This window comes from Daphnia pulicaria, chromosome 1, assembly GCF_021234035.1.
Source record: "Daphnia pulicaria isolate SC F1-1A chromosome 1, SC_F0-13Bv2, whole genome shotgun sequence".
In the NCBI taxonomy this organism is placed as follows: Eukaryota; Metazoa; Arthropoda; class Branchiopoda; order Diplostraca; family Daphniidae; genus Daphnia; species Daphnia pulicaria.
The window spans coordinates 33,030,388-33,055,219 of NC_060913.1; the positions used below are offsets into that span (position 1 = coordinate 33,030,388).

General features: G+C 37.7%; 5 protein-coding genes across 8 annotated transcripts; 3 read left to right on the plus strand and 2 right to left on the minus strand.

Annotated features, from left to right (window-relative positions):
• Nucleotides 1-997: 997 nt before the first annotated feature.
• LOC124321039 lies at nt 998-3,273 on the plus strand. The gene is made up of 7 exons (XM_046783954.1): nt 998-1,234; nt 1,303-1,373; nt 2,169-2,178; nt 2,239-2,473; nt 2,564-2,614; nt 2,687-2,953; nt 3,021-3,273. Exons 1-6 carry the CDS (start codon nt 1,163-1,165, stop codon nt 2,752-2,754), a joined length of 507 nt encoding a protein of 168 aa, XP_046639910.1. The 5' UTR covers nt 998-1,162; the 3' UTR covers nt 2,755-2,953; nt 3,021-3,273.
• Nucleotides 3,274-6,066: 2,793 nt separating this feature from the next.
• On the plus strand, nt 6,067-18,545 carry LOC124321276 (long-chain specific acyl-CoA dehydrogenase, mitochondrial-like). Of its 3 annotated transcripts, none has more exons than XM_046784195.1 (8): nt 6,067-6,222; nt 16,833-17,039; nt 17,106-17,243; nt 17,306-17,470; nt 17,546-17,777; nt 17,844-18,059; nt 18,131-18,258; nt 18,356-18,545. In XM_046784195.1, exons 2-8 carry the CDS (start codon nt 16,927-16,929, stop codon nt 18,543-18,545), a joined length of 1,182 nt encoding a protein of 393 aa, XP_046640151.1. In that variant the 5' UTR covers nt 6,067-6,222; nt 16,833-16,926. The 3 variants fall into 3 exon arrangements, with proteins under 3 accessions (XP_046640151.1, XP_046640149.1, XP_046640150.1); XM_046784193.1 differs by lacking the exon at nt 6,067-6,222 and adding an exon at nt 15,464-15,671; XM_046784194.1 differs by lacking the exon at nt 6,067-6,222 and adding an exon at nt 15,464-15,671 and having other exon boundaries at nt 17,372-17,470.
• On the minus strand, nt 6,445-7,487 carry LOC124321280 (dehydrogenase/reductase SDR family member 4-like). Its single transcript, XM_046784199.1, has 2 exons — nt 7,203-7,487; nt 6,445-7,140 (listed from the first exon to the last, which is right to left on the minus strand). Exons 1-2 carry the CDS (start codon nt 7,443-7,445, stop codon nt 6,883-6,885), a joined length of 501 nt encoding a protein of 166 aa, XP_046640155.1. The 5' UTR covers nt 7,446-7,487; the 3' UTR covers nt 6,445-6,882.
• Nucleotides 11,938-13,553, minus strand: LOC124321277 (enoyl-CoA delta isomerase 1, mitochondrial-like). The gene is made up of 9 exons (XM_046784196.1): nt 13,501-13,553; nt 13,293-13,424; nt 13,101-13,225; nt 12,885-13,031; nt 12,606-12,724; nt 12,510-12,538; nt 12,421-12,435; nt 12,213-12,350; nt 11,938-12,145 (listed from the first exon to the last, which is right to left on the minus strand). Exons 2-9 carry the CDS (start codon nt 13,405-13,407, stop codon nt 11,982-11,984), a joined length of 852 nt encoding a protein of 283 aa, XP_046640152.1. The 5' UTR covers nt 13,408-13,424; nt 13,501-13,553; the 3' UTR covers nt 11,938-11,981.
• Nucleotides 18,446-24,526, plus strand: LOC124321278 (dehydrogenase/reductase SDR family member 4-like 2). 2 transcript variants are annotated; one of them, XM_046784198.1, is made up of 5 exons: nt 18,446-18,566; nt 22,472-22,573; nt 23,426-23,681; nt 23,744-23,893; nt 23,974-24,526. In XM_046784198.1, the coding sequence occupies exons 2-5, from the start codon at nt 22,494-22,496 to the stop codon at nt 24,244-24,246; spliced, it is 759 nt and encodes a 252-aa protein (XP_046640154.1). In that variant the 5' UTR covers nt 18,446-18,566; nt 22,472-22,493; the 3' UTR covers nt 24,247-24,526. The 2 variants fall into 2 exon arrangements, with proteins under 2 accessions (XP_046640154.1, XP_046640153.1); XM_046784197.1 differs by lacking the exon at nt 18,446-18,566 and having other exon boundaries at nt 22,097-22,573.
• Nucleotides 24,527-24,832: the final 306 nt, after the last annotated feature.

The window sequence follows — 24,832 nt, forward strand, 5'->3', positions numbered from 1 at the left end:
ACATCCGAATTTCTTTTGTAAGTCATCGTCCAGTTGAAGTAATTGTCTATAAAACGACGATTAACAAAGTGGCATCATGACGGGCGTCTCTTGCGTGAGAAAAATGAATCGCTGATGTCTTCGCCGCTCGAAATTAGGCAACTGGAAAATTTTTAAGAACAACATGCAACTTGGCCTCCGATGATCGTTCAATACATGTTGAACATGCCATTGTAAGCCGAAGGCCATATACCGCACTCCCTGATTGGCCAGTCATCATCACGTGACAAACCCCCTTTCCCTATGTATTTTCCATGGCCTACTGAAATACCGGCCCAACAGCTGAAAAAAAACCCGCTAAAAACGTCCCGGGCCACAGCCCTATTCAGAACTATGGAATTAGGGCTGTGGCCCGGACGTTTTTTAGCGTTTTTTTTTAATGGGTTTTTTAGATGGGTTTTTCTTCTTCCGCGGGTCGGAGCGGGTTGGGCCAACAGAGTAAATGGGTTCGGCCCGGGCCGACCCATTGGTCAAAAAATTTTTACCGGCCGGGTAACGGCCCGGTTAAAAAATCGGGTCAAACACACTTCTTTTTTACAAAATTTAAAAAATTCCCTAAATTTCTTATCTTCTTCTTCCAACAATGACACGTCAATTCTGTGTTCTGAACACTTTTCTACAACTTATCCTACTTTTCATGCTAAATTCTCGTAGCATTTGGCGGCAATATTTTTAGGTCTTTCTTGATGCCGCTGGCATATAGAGAATAACGAGCTTCTCTATGTGACTACTAGATGGCGCCACCGCTGGGTTGGCCCGCGGACCCGGGGGTTCAACCCGTCGCCCGCCCCGTTAAAAAAAATGCCTCGGTGGGTCGAGTCGGGTTGGGTTTTTTTTCGTTCAGCCCAGGTGGTGGCCCGGGTTTTCATCGCCCGGGACACAGCCCTATATGGAATGTGGAACGTCTGAAGTGCCTTACGACCCTCTGGCTATGAAATCATTCGGCAACAGGGAGATAGCGAGCTGTTGGGCCGGTATTTCAGTAGGCCATGGTATTTTCCTTTCCGTCGCCATTTTGATTTTGCAGTCGTCGGTGTGTATTGTTTACAAAAAGTAAACAATAGTTTTAATTTGTTTCCAGTTATCTACGTGCCTTCCCTGGAAGATTAGGGTTTTATTTTAAATGTCTGAAGGGAGCACGAAAAAAACTGCTGTCCAACGAAAAAGAGAATGCGGTGTTTATCAGCAACTTAACGTAAGTTTTACTTGAATTACCCATTTTTACTTGCACTGTTTCTAACGTGAGTGTTGTTCTTTCAACAGGACAATCATTCGAAAAAAAGGCGAATTCATTCAGATAAACGCTCTACAAGATCCATGAGGATTAGTGGAATAACCCAGATAGGAATTTTTGTCCCAAGGCGGGACCAAAGCCGTGCGGCTGGTGCGGTGGGCACAGGGGAATCTCTAAGATGTCCCATTGTGAGCCCTTATTTGAATACGTTACTCATTTTTCATCTTGTCGGATACGTCATTTTTACTCCCTCTCGTAGAAGTCTCTGATGCGTCCCGTTTTTATTTTTTGGCTCCTTCTCGACACTTAGAAAATTTCGGAGAAACTGTCTTTGTCTTTTCGCGGCAAAGTTTGATTCTAAAATCTTATGATTACCTTTATCTTCGAATTTATATACATGAATTCGTGGCCCATCTGTATAGTACTGGCATCTCACCACGACGATCCGGGTTCGATCCCCGGTCCAGGTTGCATATTTCTTCAACCATGTTATTAGTACGCTGTCGATTTATGTAGTGTTTCCGGTAACCCTTTGCATACTTTGACAAATAAACGTCGTCCGGATATCCGAATAAGCGTTCGTGAAAAATTGTCGGCACAGCAAACACTCATAAGAAAAAGAAGAGGAAAGAAATAAGGAACGAAATTCAGAGTCCAGAAAAAGATTTATTATTCATGACATCTTGAGATCCTTTTTCCGTCCCAAGTACGTCTAAAGTCCATCCAATGGGACGGGATAAGGACCGCTATGAGATCTCGGCGAAGCGGACATTGGCCATACGTAAAAGACGTCCTTGGAATGTAAACTTGGGAATCTGCTATGTGCCAAGTACATCTCAGACGTCTCAAAGTGACGTATTTTGGACGTCTATGGGACTGCACTGTGCTATCTGGGAAGGGACAGGGTATTCTTTGTTAAACTGTTTAAGCTTCAATTGAATCGTAACATTTGTTTTCTTTAACAGGGCAGGTGGCTGACTGAAGATAGTAATGCCCAAGTCATTATATTTATAAAAATACCCAACGTAAAGGAACCAACCTTTCACACCTTTGTATCAGGGACAGAAGTAGCTGCCCTCCTTGCCACAGAGAAAGGGCAATCATTTAGAAGAAAATTCAAGGGGGATTTTGAAGAAACTGAAGGGTTCTGTGACAGCCAGGGAAATGGTGAAAGATCAAGCACGAACAATTCTTTACCAGGTATGGCTCATGTGGATGTTAGCAGACTTCCATTCATCGTTAATTGTATTATTCACTCTTCATGGTTCATCATTTCTTTTTGTATTGTAGTCAATGCAGCGGGATCTGTAGGCCTATCCACCAGTTCAACAGATGGCAGTTGTATGTCAAGCAATCCTGCAGGTTTCATCAATGCAACTCATCTAGCTAATGTTCGTTCCATTTAATCCACAGTTCGCACTGCGAGCAGGACTAATGCTCCAGGTCCGTCGATCCAATCAACAACAAATCCTGCTGTGTGAGGACAGTGTGAATGCCGGCCGTAAACGGGCCGAGAGCACACGTACAAGAGACACTGCCTTAGCTTTACAAACTGCCCCAACTCTACCCACTGCCCGTTCGAACATTGACATCGAGCAAGTTGGTGTTCCATTTAAATGTCAAAAGAACCAAATCATCAGTACCCTTGAAGGAAATCTTGTGAAACTTAATAACGGAAAAGTAAGCATTGCTTACAATTATTTGTTCAGTTTAAAATAATTCGATTTTTTGTTGTCCTTTTTTTTAGTTAATTCGAGTCATGACAGCCTGCAAGGCCACAAGCCACAGCTTGTGAAGCTAAATTATCCTTTTGTGGTTAGAGCAGCACTGCTTAGAATTGGATCAAGAACAATTGGATCTATCTCTCGAAGACAGTAAACAGTAAAGTGATATTTAGACATGTGATCCACTTACATTTGATTTTAATATTGAACACGTGTATTGAAGAAATGGCCAGCTCTAATGATATGAATAATGAATAAACAATTAATTTGATAGCATATTCTGTAAACATGATTCAAAGAAATAGAACATATCATGAGGTAATACATGAGTTAGACCGTAATAAACCTGTCAAGAAAGGGAGTAATGTAAAAAAACGCCAAAAGAAAAACAGAAAAATCTCAAACTGTTGAAGATAACGAACAAGATGGTTTTCTTTGGTTACAGATTTAATGCACAATATAGTGAAATATAACATGTTTTACCTTTACATTGACATAAAGCAAATACCCAATGAAGAAAGAGAAAATAAACCTAGGCTAGCACTGTCCGAAATCAAATGTTTTTTTAGCAGACATTGTTTTTTTTTGTAGCCTCAAGCACACTCACCAATATTTCCCTCAAAATGGCCCCGGTCCGAACGGTGATTGGCTATAAAGTTTTTAACTCGTTTATGATAAAAAACTCCATATTCTTCCATGATCTTTAGTTCATCAGATTCTCGGTGTTATAACGATTCGAAAAAACACCTACTGAGATCTGAAATATGAAAGCATACGAGTTCTTTGCACCTTTGGCTTCATATTGCCGGCCACTATAGACTATATGAAAGAGCCTACAGTATGTCCCTCGGTCTAAAGTGAAGGCCAGGAAAGCGTAGCTTCGGCTGTCATCCACCAGGAACGCGAGGGGGAGTGATAAAAAATGGTGACTAGGCTGGGTGGGAAACTTGTCAAAATTACACTTTACTAGATTGGGAATAACTCGGCCAATCTAATCCAGAATGTAAATTCCTTTTGGATTCGTAATAAGGGATGGACGAGAAAACTTTTGGAAGAATTTGTTTTTTTTTAAAGGTTAGCATTTACCCATAAAGCGATACCAAAGACCCCTCAAAATTGTTAAAATTTGAAAAAACCCAAACTTTAACATTAAATATCTCCCGAACGGCAGAGAATATTTAAATTCTGCAAAAACAGGTGAATCCGAAGTAGAAAATTGGATATGCCTGAATTATTTCAGATTTTTAGGTTCCATAGCGGAATGGGAAAAAAGTGGGGTCCATGGATTCGGTGCACTTGAGTAGTGGATTGCTTGTTAAGATATAACTGATGCACAACACTTATAGTAATTAAACACAAAAAATGTTTATGGAACAACACATTGTATTTGTAAATTAATAGACAATCGACGCATACATCTTAAGATCATAAGACAACAATCAATACATCTCATGGAATTGACACGGATCATCAAAACTATCACTTTCTTCGTCGTCTTCGTCAACTGTAAGCTCGTTTTCTTCTTCGTCAGTGAGTTCGTCAGCGCTATCGTAATCGCTCTCGGAATCTGAATCTTCTCCTTCTTCGGGTTCCAATAAACCGACGTCAAAATCAAGATCCTCCGTAAAGTAAGTTTAATGTAGTCCGAAATTTGAATCCAGTTTGAAAATTTGAAATGCGTCAGAAAATATTGCTGGCAGACGCATTACTTCCGTGTTAGCGATTAGAGCCTTTCCCCTGTAAAAGTCTCTTATTCGCTCGTTGTCAGGGAATGGAGTGTTGTCAGCCGCTTCAAAGTCGACGAGAACTGGTTTCTCCAATGAAATACGAGAGGCTTTCAATGAATTAAGATAATTCAATATCTCTAACTTCGTCTGAATGATTTCCTCTTGGTATCGCCACCAAAGCATCCAGGTATATCGACAATTTTATATTTGTCGCATGTCGTCACTACAACACAAAAATGTTATTAATATATAACACTAGGATGGCGACATTATTTCCTTATTACCCTGATTGGAAGAATGATCTGCTCTTTGAAGATTCCACGGGAAAGTTCCATTTTCAAAATCCTCAACGGAAACAGCTTGCTCTTTACTTTGTTCATTTAAAAGCTTCATTAATTATCTTCAAGGACTTAGCTTTTATCTTAGTTTGTGTTCGCCTTAACCGAGTTCTGTCTTTGCAGTGGGCTATAAGTTGCGAAAGAAAATAATAATCAATTTCAACGCATTACAACATGATACATATTCGTTTCGTTCACAGGCCTACCTGCTTCCCAGATAGCACAGTGCAGTCCCAAAGACGTCTCAAACACGGCACTTTGAGACGTCTGAGATGTACTTGGAACATAGCAGATTCCCAAGTTTACATTCCTTGGACGTCTTTTACGTCTAGCCAATGTCCGCTTCGTCGAGATCCAAAAGCGGTCCCTATCCCGTCCCATGGGATGGACTTTAGACGTACTTGGGACGGAAAAAGGACATTAAGAAGTTATAAATAATAAATCTTTTTCTGGACTCTGAATTTCGTTCCTTTTTTCTTTACTCTTCTTTTTCTTAACGAGTGTTTTTGTTGTGCCGACATTTTTTCACGAACGCTGATCCGGATATCCTGACGACAAGTTTATTTGTCAAAGTATGCAATGAGTTACCGATCACACTGTGAATCGACTGGATACGAACGGCATAATTGAATAAATATGTAACCTGAACCTGGGACCGAACCCGAATCATCTTGGTGAAAAGCCAACACTATACAGATGGGCCACGAATTCTTATTCACATAATTGAAGATACAGATAATAATAAGATTTTTGAATCAAACTTTGCCGCGAAAAGACAAAGACAGTTGCTTCTAAATTTTCTAAGTGTCGAGAAGGAGACATATATAAGATATAAGACATAGATCAATCTAGGCTCTTATTGGCAATGAAATTGTCGGAAGTCCAAACAATTCTACTTTTGAGCGCCAGATGGCACCACGCGGAAATGCTAAAATGTGAAGTCCCCAGCCTTACAATTTGTGCTGTAGGAGGCTCTTCCCCTTTATCTCTCTCTCTCCCTCTTTCATTGTTCTCACTCACGCGACGACCACGTTGCGAGAAGGTTCTCTCAGCAATCTATATTTTAGTTCTTTCATCTTTCGTTTCTCTCTTTCAGAATAACTGAATCAAATTTGTTTTGTTCTTGTGAAGAATCTGTGTGTACTACTCTTCAACAACTGGTAATTATTTGTTTGTTATATCACGCATTTGTACATGTGCTACGTCTCTCTCCCCTCAGCAATAGAGTGTTATCACTTGAGCTTCATTTCCCCTAGCAATAGAGTGTTATCACTTGAGCTTCTTTCCCCTCAGCAATAGAGTGTTATCGCTTGAGCTGAGTTTATATTCTTGTTACACATGTATCTGTCACGTGTTTATGAAATCCACACAAATGTCTTTCCATGTTGATCTCGTGATACCCCTTATGTCGAATTATCACCATTGTCTAAGTTGATTCATTTTTTTCTCCACACATGTGGAAAGCCTGTTCTCAATACAGAAGCCTCTAAGTCGATTCTTTTGTTTCACGTGTATTTCTAAGCAAAAAATGATAGAATCGATTCACAACTTAAAGTAAAAATGAATATTCTAACAGAAATACCTTTGCAAGGGGCAATTATCCTGCATAATTTTAGGTACTCTCTTATCGCCAGTAATCTGTACAACAAACAAATGTTAAATTTAGATAACTGAGGATATTGGGGGACGCAAATAAAATGTCTTTACCACTGCACCGAATCGTGTTTCAATAACTCCTGGGAAAATGCAGTTGACTCGAATTCCCCTGGGACCCAATTCCATTGACATTAACTTGCTTAATCCTAGAAGAGCTGTTTTGCTCAAAGCATAAGCCCCAAAAAACTCAACCTATAAACCAAAACAGGTAAACGGAAGTCAGCAACACTGCGGTGTTGATAAGTCGCACAATCTAATTTGTAATTTATTACTGCGCAATTTTGAAGGTATCCAGCAACAGACGAAACAAACATAATGGAGGCTTTGCCTCTCTTTTCCATGTGCGGAAGAGGTTTTTTAGCCAAGAAGAACGAAGACTTGACGTTAACGTCGAATATCTTATCCCAAACTTCCTCAGTGCACTGATAGATAAGAAAAAGAAAATTAAGAATATGTATAGTACTACTCAATGTAAAGGACTCACTTTCATCAGACGGCCTGAACCGGGATTCACTGCGGCGTTGGAAATCAAAATATCGAAACCTCCGAATTCTGCCGCTGTCTTTTCCAGGAGCCTAGTCCGATCTTCCTTGCCACCGGCGTGACAAACCATTTCCGAAACGGACAGACCTTCGCTTTTCAACTTGGCAAGAGCTTCGTCAACATTTTTCTGGTTGCGGCTACTAATGACAACGTGAGCTCCATCGACGGCCAAACGCTGGGCCATGGCGAACCCAATTCTATTTTCAAAACAACAATAAAATCAATCAGTAAATGATCGTACATTAATTAAGAAAATCGAACTGACTCATTGGTGGATGCGGTGACGACACCCACACGGCCCTGCAAGGATCTCCTTTGACGGGCTAGTTCGGAAGCTGTGGCCATTTGCCTGACATCCTGCCCAGCACTGGCGGCCGAAGAAGGAAGGAAACGACGAGACAAAAGAGAAGTATTTTTCAACATTTTGAAATTGTCTTATCAAACTTGAAAGGAACAGTTGAATAAAAGAATGGAGCTCTGAAAAGTCCCGATTCTTTACATTCTTTTATTAATGAGAAGGGGAAGTGTTGCTCTTGTTCTTTTCACTACCACTTATATACCCCGTATGAAACTTTTAGCTAGTTCTATACTAGAAATAGCTACGAAGTTAGGGGTATATAGCTAGGAATTTTAAGGCCAAAAACTCAAAAATTTTAAATTCCACATTGGGAATTTTAGATCAGTTTTAAAATTTTTTTCTAGCTAGATTTCTTAGATTAAAGGTAGCTTGAAATTTTCCCGCTTCCTTACCTATTGAAGGTAAAAAAAACTTTCCGCTCACATTCCCATTGTTAGCAGGGTCACACATCCACTTACTACTTCAGAGTGGTTTGCGCATATTCTTACTTACTGTTAAGGTTGCCCCGATCTGGTATCTTTTGATATACGTTTTAAAAATAAATATTTGATGGTATTATAATTGTGTTGATAGGCCTATTTCTTCACTAAGACTTCTAATTTCACTAATACAAAACATATATAAAAACAAACCATTTTAAATGTAAAAAGATATTTTCTAAATTTCACCATTTCAAAACGCGTACAGAAAACAAATACCGACTAGCTTTAGTGCCACTGACAGCATAAATTAGAAAACACAAAGTTCTTCTCAATACCCACGCGGTGTCGTGAGAAAACAAAACATTGGCACAACCTTCTCTCGACTATACAGCAATATAAGTTAGCATAACAGAAACAAGTTTTCTGCTATCGAAAAACGGTTAATACAGGGTCCTATATCTTTTTACGTTGATCATTTTTCATCTATGGTTTAGGGTGTGCAAATGAGCGGGAGTGCCCGTAAAACGCGTTCAAAGTTTCGAGTTTTACGGGGCTGACGCGCTGCGCGTCACGCGCAGCCCACGCCGGCCAGAAAGGGGGTGGCGCGTACCCATGGGAGAGGGGTGAGTGAAGGGGGATATACAGTCCCCTCCATAAGTATGGGATCACCCCGCGCCGTTCCATAAGGCGGCGTGTATTTTTCATATGGGTTTTTCGGGTGGCAAAAATCGAAAAAATGACATAAATTCACCAAACTTGGGATTTATGTCATTTTACGTTTTTTCTATTGTCTGAATTTTTTCTCAGATTTTTTCCCCTATTTTTTATGCCTAGAAAAGTGGCGCACAAAGTATCGGATCACTCCGACGCCGGCCGTGTTGTCTTATGGCGCAAATGGGCAGACAATGGACCCAGAGCTGCAAAATGAGTATAATCTAACATTTTAAAAATGTTCCTCGACTTCTTCGGCGATGACAAAATGCTCCCTGGGGACAAGGGAGTGTGAAAGGGGTGTTATGTTAAATACATTAAAATTATAACCTTATGACATCATGGATTACGACGGATTATGACTTGGACAGATTCTAAGTCCAACTATAATCCTTATTTTCGTCGACATCTACCTTTCTAAGTCCAACTATAATCCTTCTTCTTTTTTGCCGTCGGCATCTACCTCGTAAGTCCTTCTACCTATAATCCTTCTTGTGTTTTAGTTTTTAATCAGAGAGCTATTTCCTGTTGGGTCTAAGGCTCTGGGTTTCATATATAATAGTCCGGGAGCCACAATGACACAGATTTACCCCATAAGAATAACTTTTTTTAGGTTCTTAAATTGAAAGGCACCACAAAGTCAAGTAAAAAAACTTTGTCTTGACGATGGGCGATGGGGCGTTTGGGTGGGGGAAGGGATCAAAAATCGAAAAAATGATCGATTTTTGTGGAAAATTACCCCATAAGAATAAAATCTAGAAATAAGCTTAAAATTTAGAGTATAGACCTTTTAAAGATTCCTCGGTGTAAGCAGAGCGAAAAGTCGTGCGGCTAGTCGACTAGTGCGCACCATGGCGGGGGATAGCCGTAACTAGCTGCAGACTTGGCTTGATTCTTCGAATCACCTTGTTGTTCGGCGGATAGGGAGGAAAGGAAAGTCTGGTCCCTCTTTTTTTCATTCTTTCCTTTCCTCCCTATTCTTCCCTCGGGCACGATTTACCCGTCAAGTCTATCCGGGAACAACAAGGTGATTCGAAGAATCAAGCCAAGTCTGCAGCTAGTTACGGCTATCCCCCGCCATGGTGCGCACTAGTCGACTAGCCGCACGACTTTTCGCTCTGCTTACACCGAGGAATCTTAAAAAGGTCTATATAAAATAGAATTAAGTTACATAAAATCTGACATGACAATCTGGGGCTTTCATGTAATCAGACTGTGATTTGTAGCCCGACGGCTGATTTTTTTTTACTTTGCCGTAAATGGCAACGCAGCATTCGTCAAGACAATTTTGGATATTTTGGCAGTAATTTGATCGGAAGTTGGAGGGTTCTTTGGGCGTGTGTTAGCCCTGTCCCGATTTACAATACGTTGTAGATTAGTTGGATCTGGAAGTACCACATTATCATACGCATAATTTTCTAATAGCGGTCTTAAAATGTTGCTTGCCGAAACAGCTTTAAACTTTAAACCCAGAGACTTGGCTTTTCTTACTATAACATCTCTTTCGTAGGTGTTTGGCGCGGTCTGTATGACCGTAACTTGTCTGTAAAAAGTGCTAGTATAGACCCAGCATCAGTCAAATAAAAGGTGATTTTTGTTTACAACTGTACCAAAAAAACCCGAAGGCGTACCTGACCAGGGTCTTGTTTATCTTAAAATGTTTTTGTTTACAGTCTATATTTTGAAATAATTTTTATCCGATTTGGGGAAAAACCCAGGAAAAACCCTGCAAAAAACGTGCCATTAAAATTTGAACATACAAAGACATTATCAAATATTACATTTCAAAAGTTCTTTAAACAGTTTACATTCAAAGTCTACTGAGGTTTTTTATTCCATTAGGAAAAACCCAGGGAAACCATGTTTTCGATAACACTTCGAGGTTAGATTATGTGACTCTTTTAACCTTTTCGATGCATTTAAAAACTGAAGTAGCGGCCATTTACTTTTTGACGTTGTTTTCTGAGATAGTTCATAATGTGACGGTGCTAGATTTGGTTAATGGGTAAATGTAAACAAACGAAAATAGAATGACAGTTGCACACTTTTGTGAAAAGCAATCGTGAGACATGGTGAGAAAACTAAGTCATAGTCTAAAGTAGAGAGGTTAAAACTCAACCTATCCTCCACAGCTTGAGACAAACCTTTGTCTTAGTTATGGGTCACTCAATCAGACAAATGGTTTTCTCAAGAATGTTGTATTTTTTGTAATTGAAATTTTAATTTTTTAGCTGATATTTTTCTACCACATCATATTTTTCAATTATACCTATCTTTACGGCTTTTGGGTCTTTTAACGCTACATTTATCTTGAGACAACGCTTTTTCTCAATTTTATTAGTGCATTTTTTAATCCATCAAATGTTGTCAGATAAATTAAACTAAAGCTATAGTTTGAAATAATTGCCTAATAATATGGGAGCCCAAAACCGTCACTTTTTCAAATAAAAATGGTTTCAAAATCTTTAGGGAAGAATGAGGGTATCTGGCGTTCAGGTCAGTTGGCTCAATTGATTTCTAAATGGGTTCAAATTGAAATCAAAGATTTAAAAAATCAAAAGACGTAGATGTTAGTAATGCGCATCTTAGATCAAAATTTCATGGTGTTGCGACGATTGGTTAAGGAATGAAAAGTAAAATAATTGTTTTGTCTTAACAAGCGATCCACGACTCAAGTAGACCGAAATCCCGGAGCAGCTTTCCAGATCTAAATCCGGAAAAGGCCTTACAAATATATATAAAAAACATATTCATGTTTGTCTCTGCACGCCGGATTTACCTGCGTTTGCAGAAAGACGAAATTCCCACCCGTTTCCAAGATATTAGGCGTAAAATTTTTTTTTTTATTTTGTTAGAAATGGGGGGTGCTTTGACATCGCTTTTCTGAAAAGCGAAGGAGCTTTAGAAAAAACTAATTGTATATCTAACTAATTGTCAACCGTGCAAGCTGTTGACAATGTCCAAGCTGTGACATTGGCTAAGACTGCCAGTAAAAAACCTGCTGCTTCAATCATTATTGAAGATTGGCAGCTATCTGGAAAGTACAAGAGAAGGCCAATTTATCAGGAGGAAATAGACTTCATCAATGTAAACTTCTTTCATTATATGTATAGTACTACTATTTCTGTAACAAGATCTTTATGTTTTAACAGAGAGGAGGTCCCTAGTGATTTATTTACAAGGCATTAGTTTCTATGGTTGTATTTTAGAGTATTGAATAAACTTTGTGCTAATTCTTCTTTGCCAGACTCTGCAAATACAATCCTAAACCCTTTTGAACTGCATCAGTTTTAACAAAATTTACAATTTGGTTCAAGTCTGCTTCACGGGTCTCTGAAAGATCTTTAATTGCTGCTTCTCTGATCTTCATCTTGGACAAATAGCAAGCCATACCTATTTTTCAAAATCTTCAACTGTAGAAAACGTCTGAATAGACTGTTATAAATTTCATTTAATATACCTGGAATCTGGAGGAATTCTTTCAATTCTGCTTCGGCAACGGCAGTGGCAGTTTCCGTATCGGGAACTAATTTGTCAACCAAACCTATTTTAAGCGCTTCCTTGGGACTAAATAGACTTCCCAATTGAAGCGCACGTTCTAGTAAATTAAACAAAAATGTTTAAACACTGTTTTTATAATAAAAAGATTAATATTTATAAATTCTTACCGGATTGTCGCACACCTGCCAAGGAGAGAAAAAAAATTTAATTGTGAAAATAAAAAAGTAAAATAATAAGTATTAAAGTAACTGTTTACCGATGGTATTTACAAATGTATCCTTGACCCTCAATCAACATAAAATTATTATTTCCCGCTTCATCTAGTCTTTTGAGTATTTTGTCGTTTTATTACCATGAAGGCACAACTACTCCAAGCGTTGTTTCATTAAGGCCAATTCTGGATTTTCCATTTAACATAATTCTGGAATCACAACTTATTGCTAGTAAACATCCACCAGCAGTAGCATTCCCTAATACAGTTGTGTAAAATGCAAATTAATTTCCCAATAATTAAGGAAGCACATGCAAATTTTAATCAGCTCATATTGTAATCAGCTCATACCCTGCAAAAAAGTAATTAAAAAAAATTATTAATTTGTTTTAGTAGTGGATCTTTTAATAAATTTCTTACATTTATAAGGGCAACAGTTGCCATTTTGGAACCATACAATTGAAGCCACAAAGTTTGAAGCGAAGACCAAAATTGATTTAATCTGTCATCAGTAGGCTGGTAAATTTCACGAATGTCCAGGCCAGCACTGAAAATACCAGGGCAAGCCTATTTTTTTTACAAATACCATTTAGTACAACAATGGTAAGTGTAAATATGATTGGCAACTGGCAATACCGAAGTTAGGATAATTCCTTTACATTTGTTTTTCTCCAATTCAATCAAGGACTGTGACAATGCTTGAATCATTTCAAGGCTCAAGGAATTAACTGGGGGTTTCTGCATTGACACAACAGCATAGCCTGTTCCATGAGAGTTTATAGATTAAATATTTATAACAGTGCTTAAAATAGTGCAGTAAAGACGAACCTTGTTTTTCTTCTAGTTTAACTAAAGATGAAAGTGATGCGGTTGATTGAATTGTGGTTGATTTTCGAAGAACGGGTAATACTTTATTACGAGCGATGCTTGTAACCGACATCATTTTCGTATGATATTCGTCTTTGAAAAAATAAATGAATAAAATTACTTAATAAACTTCTCTCAAGGAAAAGTAAACAGATTCGTCTGTACACACCTGGCAGAAAGCCCAAAAAAGTAATCTGTATTGCGCCGTTTGGAGCAAGAGGTTGCCAGTGTCTCCTATCTTTTTAAAAAGATAGTATCTTTTTTAAAATAACGCCTCTTTTAAAGAAATTTGGCGGAAAATCTATCGGCGTAAACAATAAAAATTTAGCGCCAAGCTAGTAGACTTTCCGCCAAATTTCATTAAAAGAGGTGTTATTTTAAAAAAAGATACTATCTTTTTAAAAAGATAGGAGACACTGATTATTATAAACTTGCCTCATAGCAACGACCGTTCCCTCCCCCCCATTTTACAATCTTCATCCCCAGCTACTTGAAAACAATATGGCCACTCAGTCAAACGTCAAAAACCTCATGCTGGGTCTGTACTAGCACTTTTTACAGACAAGTTACGGTCATAGAGTCATACAGACATACAGACTTACAGACACGCTATTTCTGTTTTTCCGTAACGCAATCTACACTGCACATTGGCTTTACAGACATCATACGGAAAATGGGCGTTGCAATTTACTCAGACAATTTTATGTTATATTTTATATTTAATTAAAATATATTTCATTTTATATTATATTTTAACTTATACAATTTACGCATTTATTACGTATTTCAATGTTAAGTTTTTAAGAACACACGAAGACTGTGCGACGAACATAAACAGACAATGTTGAAGTCATGTGTGGTTGTACTAATCAAAAGTATTTGCTTCATTCTCATTGGTTGAACCTTATTTCAGCTTATTTTTCAGCTTTACAGACTCTCTCGCTTACGGAAAAAGTTTGAAACGTTTGAAACTTTTTTTCTTACAGACATACAGACATACAGGCATACGCTTACGGAAAATAGCTAGTGTAGATTGAACGGAATAAGCTTTTCGTATGTCTGTATGTCTGTATGACCGTAACTTGTCTGTAAAAAGTGCTAGTATAGACCCAGCATCAGTCAAATAAAAGGTGATTTTTGTTTACAACTGTACAAAAAAACCCGAAGGCGTTCCAGACCAGGGTCTTGTACTTGTTTATCTTAAAATGTTGTTGTTTACAGTCTATATTTTGAAATAATTTTTATCCGATTTGGGGAAAAACCCAGGAAAAACCCTGCAAAAAACGTGCCATTAAAATTTGAACATACAAAGACATTATCAAATATTACATTTCAAAAGTTCTTTAAACCAGATAGGAATTCTTGTCCCAAGGCGGGACCAAAGCCGTGCGGATGGTGCGGGGGGCACAGGGAAATCTCTAAGATGTCCCATTGCGAGCCCTTATTTGAACACGTTATACTCATTTTCATCTATTATTAGCTTTATCTTCAAAATTATGATATGATTTCGTGGCCCATCTGTATAGTACTGGCTTCTCACCACGACGATCCGGGTTCGATCCCCGAGTCAGATGCCATATTTCTTCAACTGTTATGGTTATATGCAGTCGAATCATGATGTGTGCCTGGTAACCCTTTGAATACTCTGACAAATAAACTTTGTCCGGATATCCGGATCACCGTTCGTGAAAAAATGTCGGCACAGCAAACATTCATAAGAAAAAGAAGAGTAAAGAAAAAAGGAACGAAATTCAGAGTCCAGAAAAAAATTTATTATTAATGACTTCTTGAGATCCTTTTTCCGTCCCAAGTACGTCTAAAGTCCATCCAATGGGACGGGATAAGGACCGCTATGAGATCTCGGCGAAGCGGACATTGGCCATACGTAAAAGACGTCATAGAAATGTAAACTTGGGAATCTGCTATGTGCCAAGTACATCCCAGACGTCTCAAAGTGACGTGTTCTGGGCGTCTATGGTACTGCAGTGTGCTATCTGGGTTACATTCAAAGTCTACTGATGTTTTTTATTCCATTAGGAAAAACCCAGGGAAACTGGGAAACCATGTTTTCGATAACACTTCGAGGTTATGTATGATGTAGGTTATATATAGCTTACCATCCCTCCAGCAGCTGTTCATTCAGCTGTTATTCTGATTTGTTGACACGATTTTGAGGCAGAAGGTCCCTCGCCCAGCCAAGAGCCAATATTCTAATTTCGCAGTGCATTTCTTTCACGTGTTTTAATTTCTAAAACTATTCATTGAATCGAACAAAATGTTTAGTATTGCAAAACAGTCTTTTCTGTTTGGAAGGAAGCTGGCAGGCATTTCAGTTCCAAGGTATATAGAGCGCGTTATCCCTGAGGGATTTAGTTTAATAAATTACCGAAGGTTTAGAGGCTCTTAACGTAGCACAAGTTACAGTAGTCTGCTAAGAGAGGCTCCCAAAAATTCTTCATTGGGAAATTTTCTCGGCGAATAAGAATCGAGGAAATCCGAAAAACACGATTTAGGGTATTTTTAAGGTTAAGTTTTTAACTATAAGGCATGACAAAGTTAGGTATAGAGCTTATTAGACACTTCTTACCTTAAAAAAAGAAACTATGTGACTCTTTTAACCTTTTCGATGCATTTAAAAAGTGAAGTAGTGGCCATTTACTTTTTGACGTTGTTTTCTGAGATAGTTCATAATGTGACGGTGCTAGATTAGGTTAATGGGTAAATGTAAACAAACGAAAATAGAATGACAGTTACACACTTTTGTGAAAAGCAATCTATGGTGAGCAGTGAAACGAACGTCGTTTTTTTACTTAAGTCATTTTTTGACTTAAGTCATGACTCATGACTTAAGTCGTTTTTTCACGAATTTTGACGTGTTAGTGACGTTTGACGTAAGCCTTTAAAAAAACCTGACTTTGACGTTGACTTTTGACGTTTCGGATGTGTAAAAAGACTTTTTCCCGTCCAAGTCAATAAAATGTAAATTGTAATGTTAAAATTTTTTGTGTGCTGTTTTCTGAAAATTTGTTGATTTTTCAGGCAAATTTTCTTAAAATGGCTAGCAAGAGTACAGAGGGTTTTAAAAAACGTCCTTTAAATTGAGTTAAAAAAATGTTAATCCAAAAACTATTTTTAAAATGAAAATTTGACGTTTTGCTGACTTAAGTCATGACTTTTGACTTAAGTAATTTTTTCAATGATGTTTGACGTTTTGACGTTGACTTTTACGGAAGAATCTTACGTGACGTATGACTGACGTTTTTTTAAAACGTAAATTTTTTCTGCTGACGTTAGAATCACTGATGGTGATACATGGTGAGAAAACTAAGTCATAGTCAAAAGTGGAGAGTTAAAAACTATTAATCATTAACTTAACAAAAACATAAATCCCGAAGGCGCCCAAGGCCAAGGGGCTTTATACAATTGTAGCAGTGCACCATTAATTGGGTTAGATTTTCTCAGTGAAGAAACTAAAAATAAACAATTATTTTATTTTTTTAGAGTTTGTTTTTTACATTATGGAGCTAGTAGCAATGTGGTAGCCAATGCAGTGAAGTTTGGATCACATGATGGTCAAAGGCGACCTACAGCGAAAATGCCCAAGTTAACTGATATTGGTTCTCGCACCTTATTTGGTCCAGAACAAGATTCTTTTAGAGAGACTGTGAGGAAGTTTTTTCAAAAAGAGATCACTCCTCATAGTCAAGCGTAAGTTAGGTCTTTATTCAATCAACTGATGACAGACATTTTACTCGATTTTGCACAATTTTACAGGTGGAATGAGCGTGGGTATACTGATAAAGAAATTTGGGAAAAAGCTGGATCATGTGGATTGCTAGGTATCAACATACCAGAAGAACATGGTGGTATTGGAGGTTCTTTTGCCGATGCATGTATTATAATGGAAGAACAGTAAGTGCAGCTAACAACAATTAATATGTTTTTTTTTTCATTTAAATGTTTGTATTTTTCAGAGGCTATGCTTCAACAGATGCACCAGCCTTCCCCGTTCATTCTAATATTATCATGCCTTATTTTAGCAAATATGGAAGTGAAGAACAAAAACAAAAGTATATCCCAGACATGACAGCTGGAAAAAAAATTTCGGCTATCGCCATGACTGAGCCAGACGCTGGAAGGTATAAAGACATTTTCTTTTTATTTCATTGAGCTTTCCCCTTTCTTATTATTATCCTATTGTTTCGCAACGAAAGCGATCTTCAAGGGATCAAATCATTTGCGCGGAAGGATGGGTCAGATTACATTCTTAACGGATCCAAGATATTCATCAGCACTGGGTGGTTAGCCGATGTCGTTGTAGTTGTGGCAGTAACCAACAAAGAAGCAAAATCAGCAGCTCATGGTATTAGTTTGTTCATTGTTGACGCAGATACTCCTGGATTTAAAAAAAGCTGGCTGATGAAGAAAATCGGCTTGGGGGCATCTGTAAGTTTATTTTTTAAGTTATTACACCACGTTTGCATGTCATCAAATTTCATTTGAAATCAAAAGGATACTGCGGGTTTGTTTTTCGAAGATGTCCGTCTTCCAGCCAGTGCACTGCTGGGAGAAGAGAATAAAGGATTCTATTACCTAATGAATGAATTGCCGCAGGAGCGTTTGCTCATCGGCGTCCACGCTTGTGCTCAATCCGAATTCATGTTTGAAGAGACAAAACAGTACGTGATGCAGCGCAAAGCCTACGGCAAAACACTTTCCAACTTGCAGGTTCACGGTCACAATTTGTCATTTACCCACTTGGAGTGCGCGACCCTTTATAATCTCACATTTTTACACAGACGATTCAACATAAACTCGCCGAGATGAAGACCGAGATTTGCGTGGCACGAGCTTTTATCGACCAGTGTATCGCGCTCCACGAAGTGCAACAGCTCGACGCCCAAATGGCTTGTATGGCCAAAATCTGGTACTAGGACAATTTCCCATTGTTTGCCCTTGCCCACAGCGCTGCTGCTCATTCTTCTATTTGCCATTTTATTTTTCTTTCTTTGTTGCCTTTCTAGGGTCTCGGAGTTGGAAAATAAGATTGCAGCCCAATGTTTACAGTTACACGGAGGAGCCGGATACCTTTACGATACTCCTATCGCTCGCGCTTACCTTGACGTCAGAGTTCAGACCATTTACGGCGGGAGCAACGAAGTCCTGAAAGACCTCATCGCTCGCCAGATCCTAGCGCCTGCCAAGAAAATATAATTGATATTGCAACAGCGCACGGTAACCAATTTTAAATAATTTAAAATACAAAGTAAAAAGAAGAAGAAAGACGAAATCGAACAAGAACATCAATACCAAATAAAATCAAATAAGAAATACTCTCCAGTCTCCACTCATATAGCAGAAAACTTGTCTTGCTAGGGAAGATCCAAACTTTTTTTTTCATTTTGTTTACACTGCTGAGAACTCGACAGTTGGAAGGTTACGCAAAAAAAGCGAATTCACTGCCTAGGATTCGGCAACCAGCTAGGTAACAAGTACGCAAATTAATTTTTTTAAACAATAATAAAAACAAATGAAAACTCCACTACACGGTGTATCAAATTTTGACAGAATTATGTAAAAAATTTGGTGACGATTGGTCACTCAGGGAAGAAACGTATGAGGAAAAACATAATGGACATTAAACCCTCAGAATTCCACTCTTAGCTACTACTACATTACCCCCTATACCGCACACCCTAATATTGTTAAGGACCTTCGTATATAAATATACCTCAGTAAATATACCTCAGGTATTTGACTTCAACCTGTCAATATTGATATGGCGAAGTTGACAATACTGGACTTGGGACAGGCAAGACGCACGTTTGAGTTCGCTGAATTCAAAGGGTGAATTATTACTTATAAATAAATCTGGTTATTAAGATTGACATATATAAAAAAACAGAGCTGCCAAACACCCAGAAAATCATTTTCCGCGATTACAAGTGGGAGTTTAATTGGTTATTACTTCCCTAGTAACCATAGGTAGAAATAATCACAACTTCACCTGCGTACGTATAACCACGTTTTGCGTTTGAATGAAATAAAAATATTCAAATTAACAGACCGTCGTCTTCTGTCCATTCGTATATCCTAACACAGGAATTCTCACAATATTGCAAAACGCAAGGACAGAAAACAAATACCGAATAGCTTTGTGCCACTGACAGCATAAATTAGAAAACACCAAGTTCTTCTCAATACACACGCTGTGTCATGAGAAAACAAAACATTGGCACAACTTTCTCTCGACTATACAGCGATAGAGAACTACTGGTAATCCTATTGTTGGAATTGAAACTGACCAGCAGAAAATAAATCAAACCATTAGCTGTTAGAACCATTTAGTGCAATAACCGTTATGGGAAACAACGAGGACGACCCAGACGAAGGTCCAAGAGACCTGAGTGAAATGGCGCTTAGTCTTCTAGACCGAGATCTGGACGGCCGAGTGTCGTTAGAATATTTTCTTCAGTCAGTCCAGAATGACTATCTTTTGATGGAAATATTCGAATCTTGTTTTCCATCAGGGGCCCGAGCTGCGGCTGTTTTGGCTGTATTAAGTGGCAATGGAACACTTCCTATTTCTGTCCCTCCCCCTACTGCGTTAAGTCGTAATTCGTTTGCATGATAAAATGTCATGTTCATTTTTTTACACGGTCTATTTACCCATTTCACCAGTTGAAGTTATAACAAGTATTGGCACGTTATTATCGTAGACTTTATGGAATTGTTTTTTTTTATAAAATAAAATAATAATGCTTTTTACCTATAACTATAGCGCCGATTTTTAAAATAGCGATGAGCGCTGGGCTTTGACATCTCATTTTGGAACAAATTGATATTATCATTTATTTTATTAATTAAGAAAATGGTTTAATTCATGAATCATACCTATTAAAAAATAGATTGCTACACATGTGATTGATTATCTTTATCAGAAGTATTAAGAAATAAGCTCGTCTGTCATTTTCTGTATATAAAGCGGTCTGATGTTAATGCCACAATTTGGAATTTCCCGATTTTCTTATTTTTGCTTATCTTCTTTCTTTCTCAAAACAGTTGTCGTGAAAAAGGTGACAATGGCTTGTTGATTGCACATGTAGGGGAGACTGGAGTAAGACGGAACGGTTTTCGTTTTCCCGCTACATCTCCCAATTTGAAAACCCTATTTTATTTTTTTTTTACATTTTTATGTATTTAACATGTTAAGGTACCCCCCATATTTTTTATTTAATTTTAGAGTAAACCGTTTACCCGTAGGAGACGGCTAAAGATTTCAAAAATTTGTGGGAGGTGCCTATTTTGAGAGGTAAGTGAGGGCACTATTGGTTGGGGTGGGACGTTTATTTTATAATCCTTAAAATTTGCTAAAAAATTTTCAAAAAAATTTAAATCGTGTTTCCCTATATCAATTCTATATGTCTGTAAAAAAAATTGGAATTATCGTGTAAATTGAGATTTACATTTAATGAAAAAAATAGCTTAGCAACGCCCCATTTGAGGGCGGAGCTCCCTGCCTATCTAAACTGCAGTAAAATTTGCTGTCCTAAATTCCCGATATTCTGTCTTTTTTTAAATGTCTATATTTCCTAAACTAATGGGTCTAAAATTCCAATTTTTTTTAACGATAAAGAAATGAACAAAGTTTCTTTCCATGTAAATATAATATGCATTTTTTTGTATTTTCCCGTAATACCTTTTATGGCGGCGAAAAATTGTTACGTCGAAAAGCCGTTTTTTTTATTTTGTCAATAACTCCTACAGTTATTGACAAAAACACACCAAACTTCAACCACGATTAGATTACATGTTTTTACATGTCACATTAAAAAATCTTTTAAGTTATTTAAGTTAATTAATAATTTCTGTTCGATCCCAGTTGAGGTGGAAAATGTAGTGAGTAGAAAACGACTTACACAACGATCTTACAATATTTTTGAAACTAAAATATTGAAGTGGGTGGGATGGGGTTGATTGAGGTTGATGGTGGGTGATGTTGATGGATGGTTTTCACACTCAGCAAAAAACTATTTCCTTTCCCCTTGAAGGGGATTAGTTGATAAGAATCGACGTAAAATGTATACGGAAAATTACCCGCGTTTTTACTTGTGTACCGATGAAAAAGTTGCGTATTTTCACGACAAAAAAACGTCGTGTGATATTTACGGACTCATCTGTCGTGTAAAAACACAACAATTGTCGTCTTTTTCAAGACTTTTTTTAGAGAGTTTACCACCCGTAATTTGCGATTTATAAATAGCCGCGCGTAGAGAACGAGAGTCAAGACTTCTTGTATTTTCTCTCAAACGATTTCACGATGCTGGAAAAATTTATCAACAACGATGATGGAATTGAAATTGACAACAAATTTATCAACGTTTTAGCCTACATACAAAGGTGTATATAGGCTTATAGCCCTTCACATTTCATAATATCTCGTGCGTCAAGGCCATTTGTTTGGGGTTTTACACACATGAGTTTGACATTATTAAAGAGATAACTGCTGTGCGTTTTGTTGACTTAACAGCATATCTTCAATCTTATATTGATTCTACCCAAACAACTCACTGCTGATATTCCCTTTTCTATCTTTTTTGTTTTGTGTAACTAGAGGCAATAAGTAGATGGGTTTTCCCTTAAGGTATTAGATTAAGGGCTATTTTTGTTTTATTTTTGTTATGGCGCATGTTGGTTTAGCTATGCTTTTTCTGAGGGTCCAGCCTGTGACTGTGCAAGGCGGTTGCCAATCAGATTCCGTCGATAAAATTAACGTATCAAGAGTCACATATAAGTCCGTAAAGAACAAATCGTAAAAACCAATTGGGAAAACCCAGTATAACCTAAGCCTCAGAAAGATTTGACCCACGACTGCAGTCCGATTTAACAAACAGTTTGGAAAATATATATTGGGTTTCCTTGGCTTATCTTGAAAATTTTCCTGGTTTTGCGTATAGTGGTAGTGAAAAGAACAAGAGCAACACTTCCCCTTCTTATTAATAAAAAAAGGAAAGAATCGGGACTTTTCAGAACTCCATTCTTTTATTCAACTGTTCCTTTCAAGTTTGATCAAACAATTTTAAAATGTTGAAAACTACTTCTCTTTTGTCTCGTCGTTTCCTTCTTTCTTCGGCCGCCAGTGCTGAGCAGGATGTCAGGCAAATGGCCACAGCTTCCGAACTTGCCCGTCAAAGGAGATCCTTGCAGGGCCGTGTGGGTGTCGTCACCGCATCCACCAATGGGTAAGTTCAATTTTCTTAATTAATATACGACCATTCAGACAACATCCCTGGTTTTTAAGCGGTATAAAAACCGTCCCTTCCGTACCGTACAAACAATCCGGAAAAAATACGGTTTTTATACGTCTAATTGAAACGCTTAAAAACTAAAGGGTTCCGTCTGACGCCCCTATTGTGCCAGAAAAAAAAGGACGGAAAAAAGACGGCTTTTGTCCTTCCAATTCGTGTGGTCCCAAATTGGTTTTTTTATGGGCACGAATATATAAAGTTCCGTTTGGCCCAAAGCAGTCTAAAACTGGTCTCGTTTCTGTGTTTTGGGTTAGTGAACAATGACACAAAGACACGAAATGCGCGAAAATTCTAAGTCCAAATGCTATCTTAAGAATCAATTTTTTTAAACTTCTTTTATTTACAACAGGATTTGGGTGAGTGGTTAGAGAGTCGGACTAGTAATTCGAATATGAGAAAATGTTGCGTTCTAACCGCAGAGCGAAGAGAACTTTTATATTTGAAATTCGGCTTCAGAAAGTACGATTTAAGTGATTTAACCATAAATTTATTTTTAAATAATAAAAAAAGAAATTTTAGCATGTTTTAGGCTAAATTTAAACGAAAATTTGATTAATTAAAAAAAAACCACAAATAAACCCAAAAACAACGGATTAAAAACCGGCATTGGCCCAACATAAACCCCCTAAAAAGCGGACACATTCCCTTGTTTGCGCCTGATTTCATCCCATAAAACCTCGTCTTTAAAACGGTATGCGCGGTCCCAATACGTTAGAGAAAAGACGGCTAAAAGACGGAAGGGTGCTGTCTGTATACTGATCGATTTTATTGTTGTTTTGAAAATAGAATTGGGTTCGCCATGGCCCAGCGTTTGGCCGTCGATGGAGCTCACGTTGTCATTAGTAGCCGCAACCAGAAAAATGTTGACGAAGCTCCTGCCAAGTTGAAAAGCGAAGGTCTGTCCGTTTCGGGAATGGTTTGTCACGCCGGTGACAAAAAAGATCGGACAAGACTCCTGGAAAAGACAGCGGCAGAATTCGGAGGTTTCGATATTTTGATTTCCAACGCCGCAGTAAATCCCGGTTCAGGCTGTCTGATGAAAGTGAGTCCTTTACATTGAGTAGTACTGTACATATTCTTAATTTTCTTTTTCTTATCTATCAGTGCACTGAGGAAGTTTGGGATAAGATATTCGACGTCAACGTCAAGTCTTCGTTCTTCTTGTCTAAAGAAGCTCTTCTGCCCATGGAAAAGAGAGGCAAAGCCTCCATTATGTTTGTTTCGTCTGTTGCTGGATATCTTCAAAATTCCGCGGTAATAAATTACAAATTAGATTGTGCCACTTATCAACACCACAGTGTTGCTGACTTTCGTATCTCTGTTTTGGTCTATAGGTTGATTTTATGGGGGCTTACGCTTCGAGCAAAACAGCTCTTCTATATTCTGATTCTGATTCTGATTTGAATTCTGATTCTAATTCTAATTTTTTTTATGATTATAATTCTGATTCTGATTCTGATTCTTTTTATGATTATGATTGTGATTATGATTCTAATTCCGATTGTAATTCTGATTTTGATTCTGAGCATTGGAATTGCCCGTATGGAAATGTCCCAAATAATCATACGATAAATCATGCATTCCACGCGATTGTATATGATTATTGACAAGTTTTCCTGACTAATTTTCGTGTTTTTTCCGAAAAACATTCTTTTTTATCATGTGAAATAATTTCAAAGTCCAGGATCTGATCTCAATTTAATCACGCCAGTGAAAATCAGGAATACATCAATAATAAATCACGAATAACAATGTATTTCATCCTGGCGAATGCTGAACATGGCATTGAGTTTCATCCTGATTTATATTTTACAAACATATTTTGTTATTACCTGTTGATTCATCACTCATTATTGGTTGATTTAATAGACGTAACTTTCAAAATGATTTTTTGATTGATTTAATGATGATTCATCTTACAGTTAATTTTTTATCACAAATTTAAATCCTGATTATATTTCTCTGTTCATCATTGATTATTCGGTTATTTATTCCATTACGTTTGAAGTGTTAAAGCCCTGATTATTGGGGAATTTTAGTCATGATTTTAATCGATTTTAATACTGATTTTATCACTGATTATTCGGCCATTGCAACCCTGATTTATGATTGATTATATGTTCATTTTAACTGTCATAACTGGTACAAGTGTGATTTTAATCCTGATGTAATTCCTGATTTTATTGTGATTTT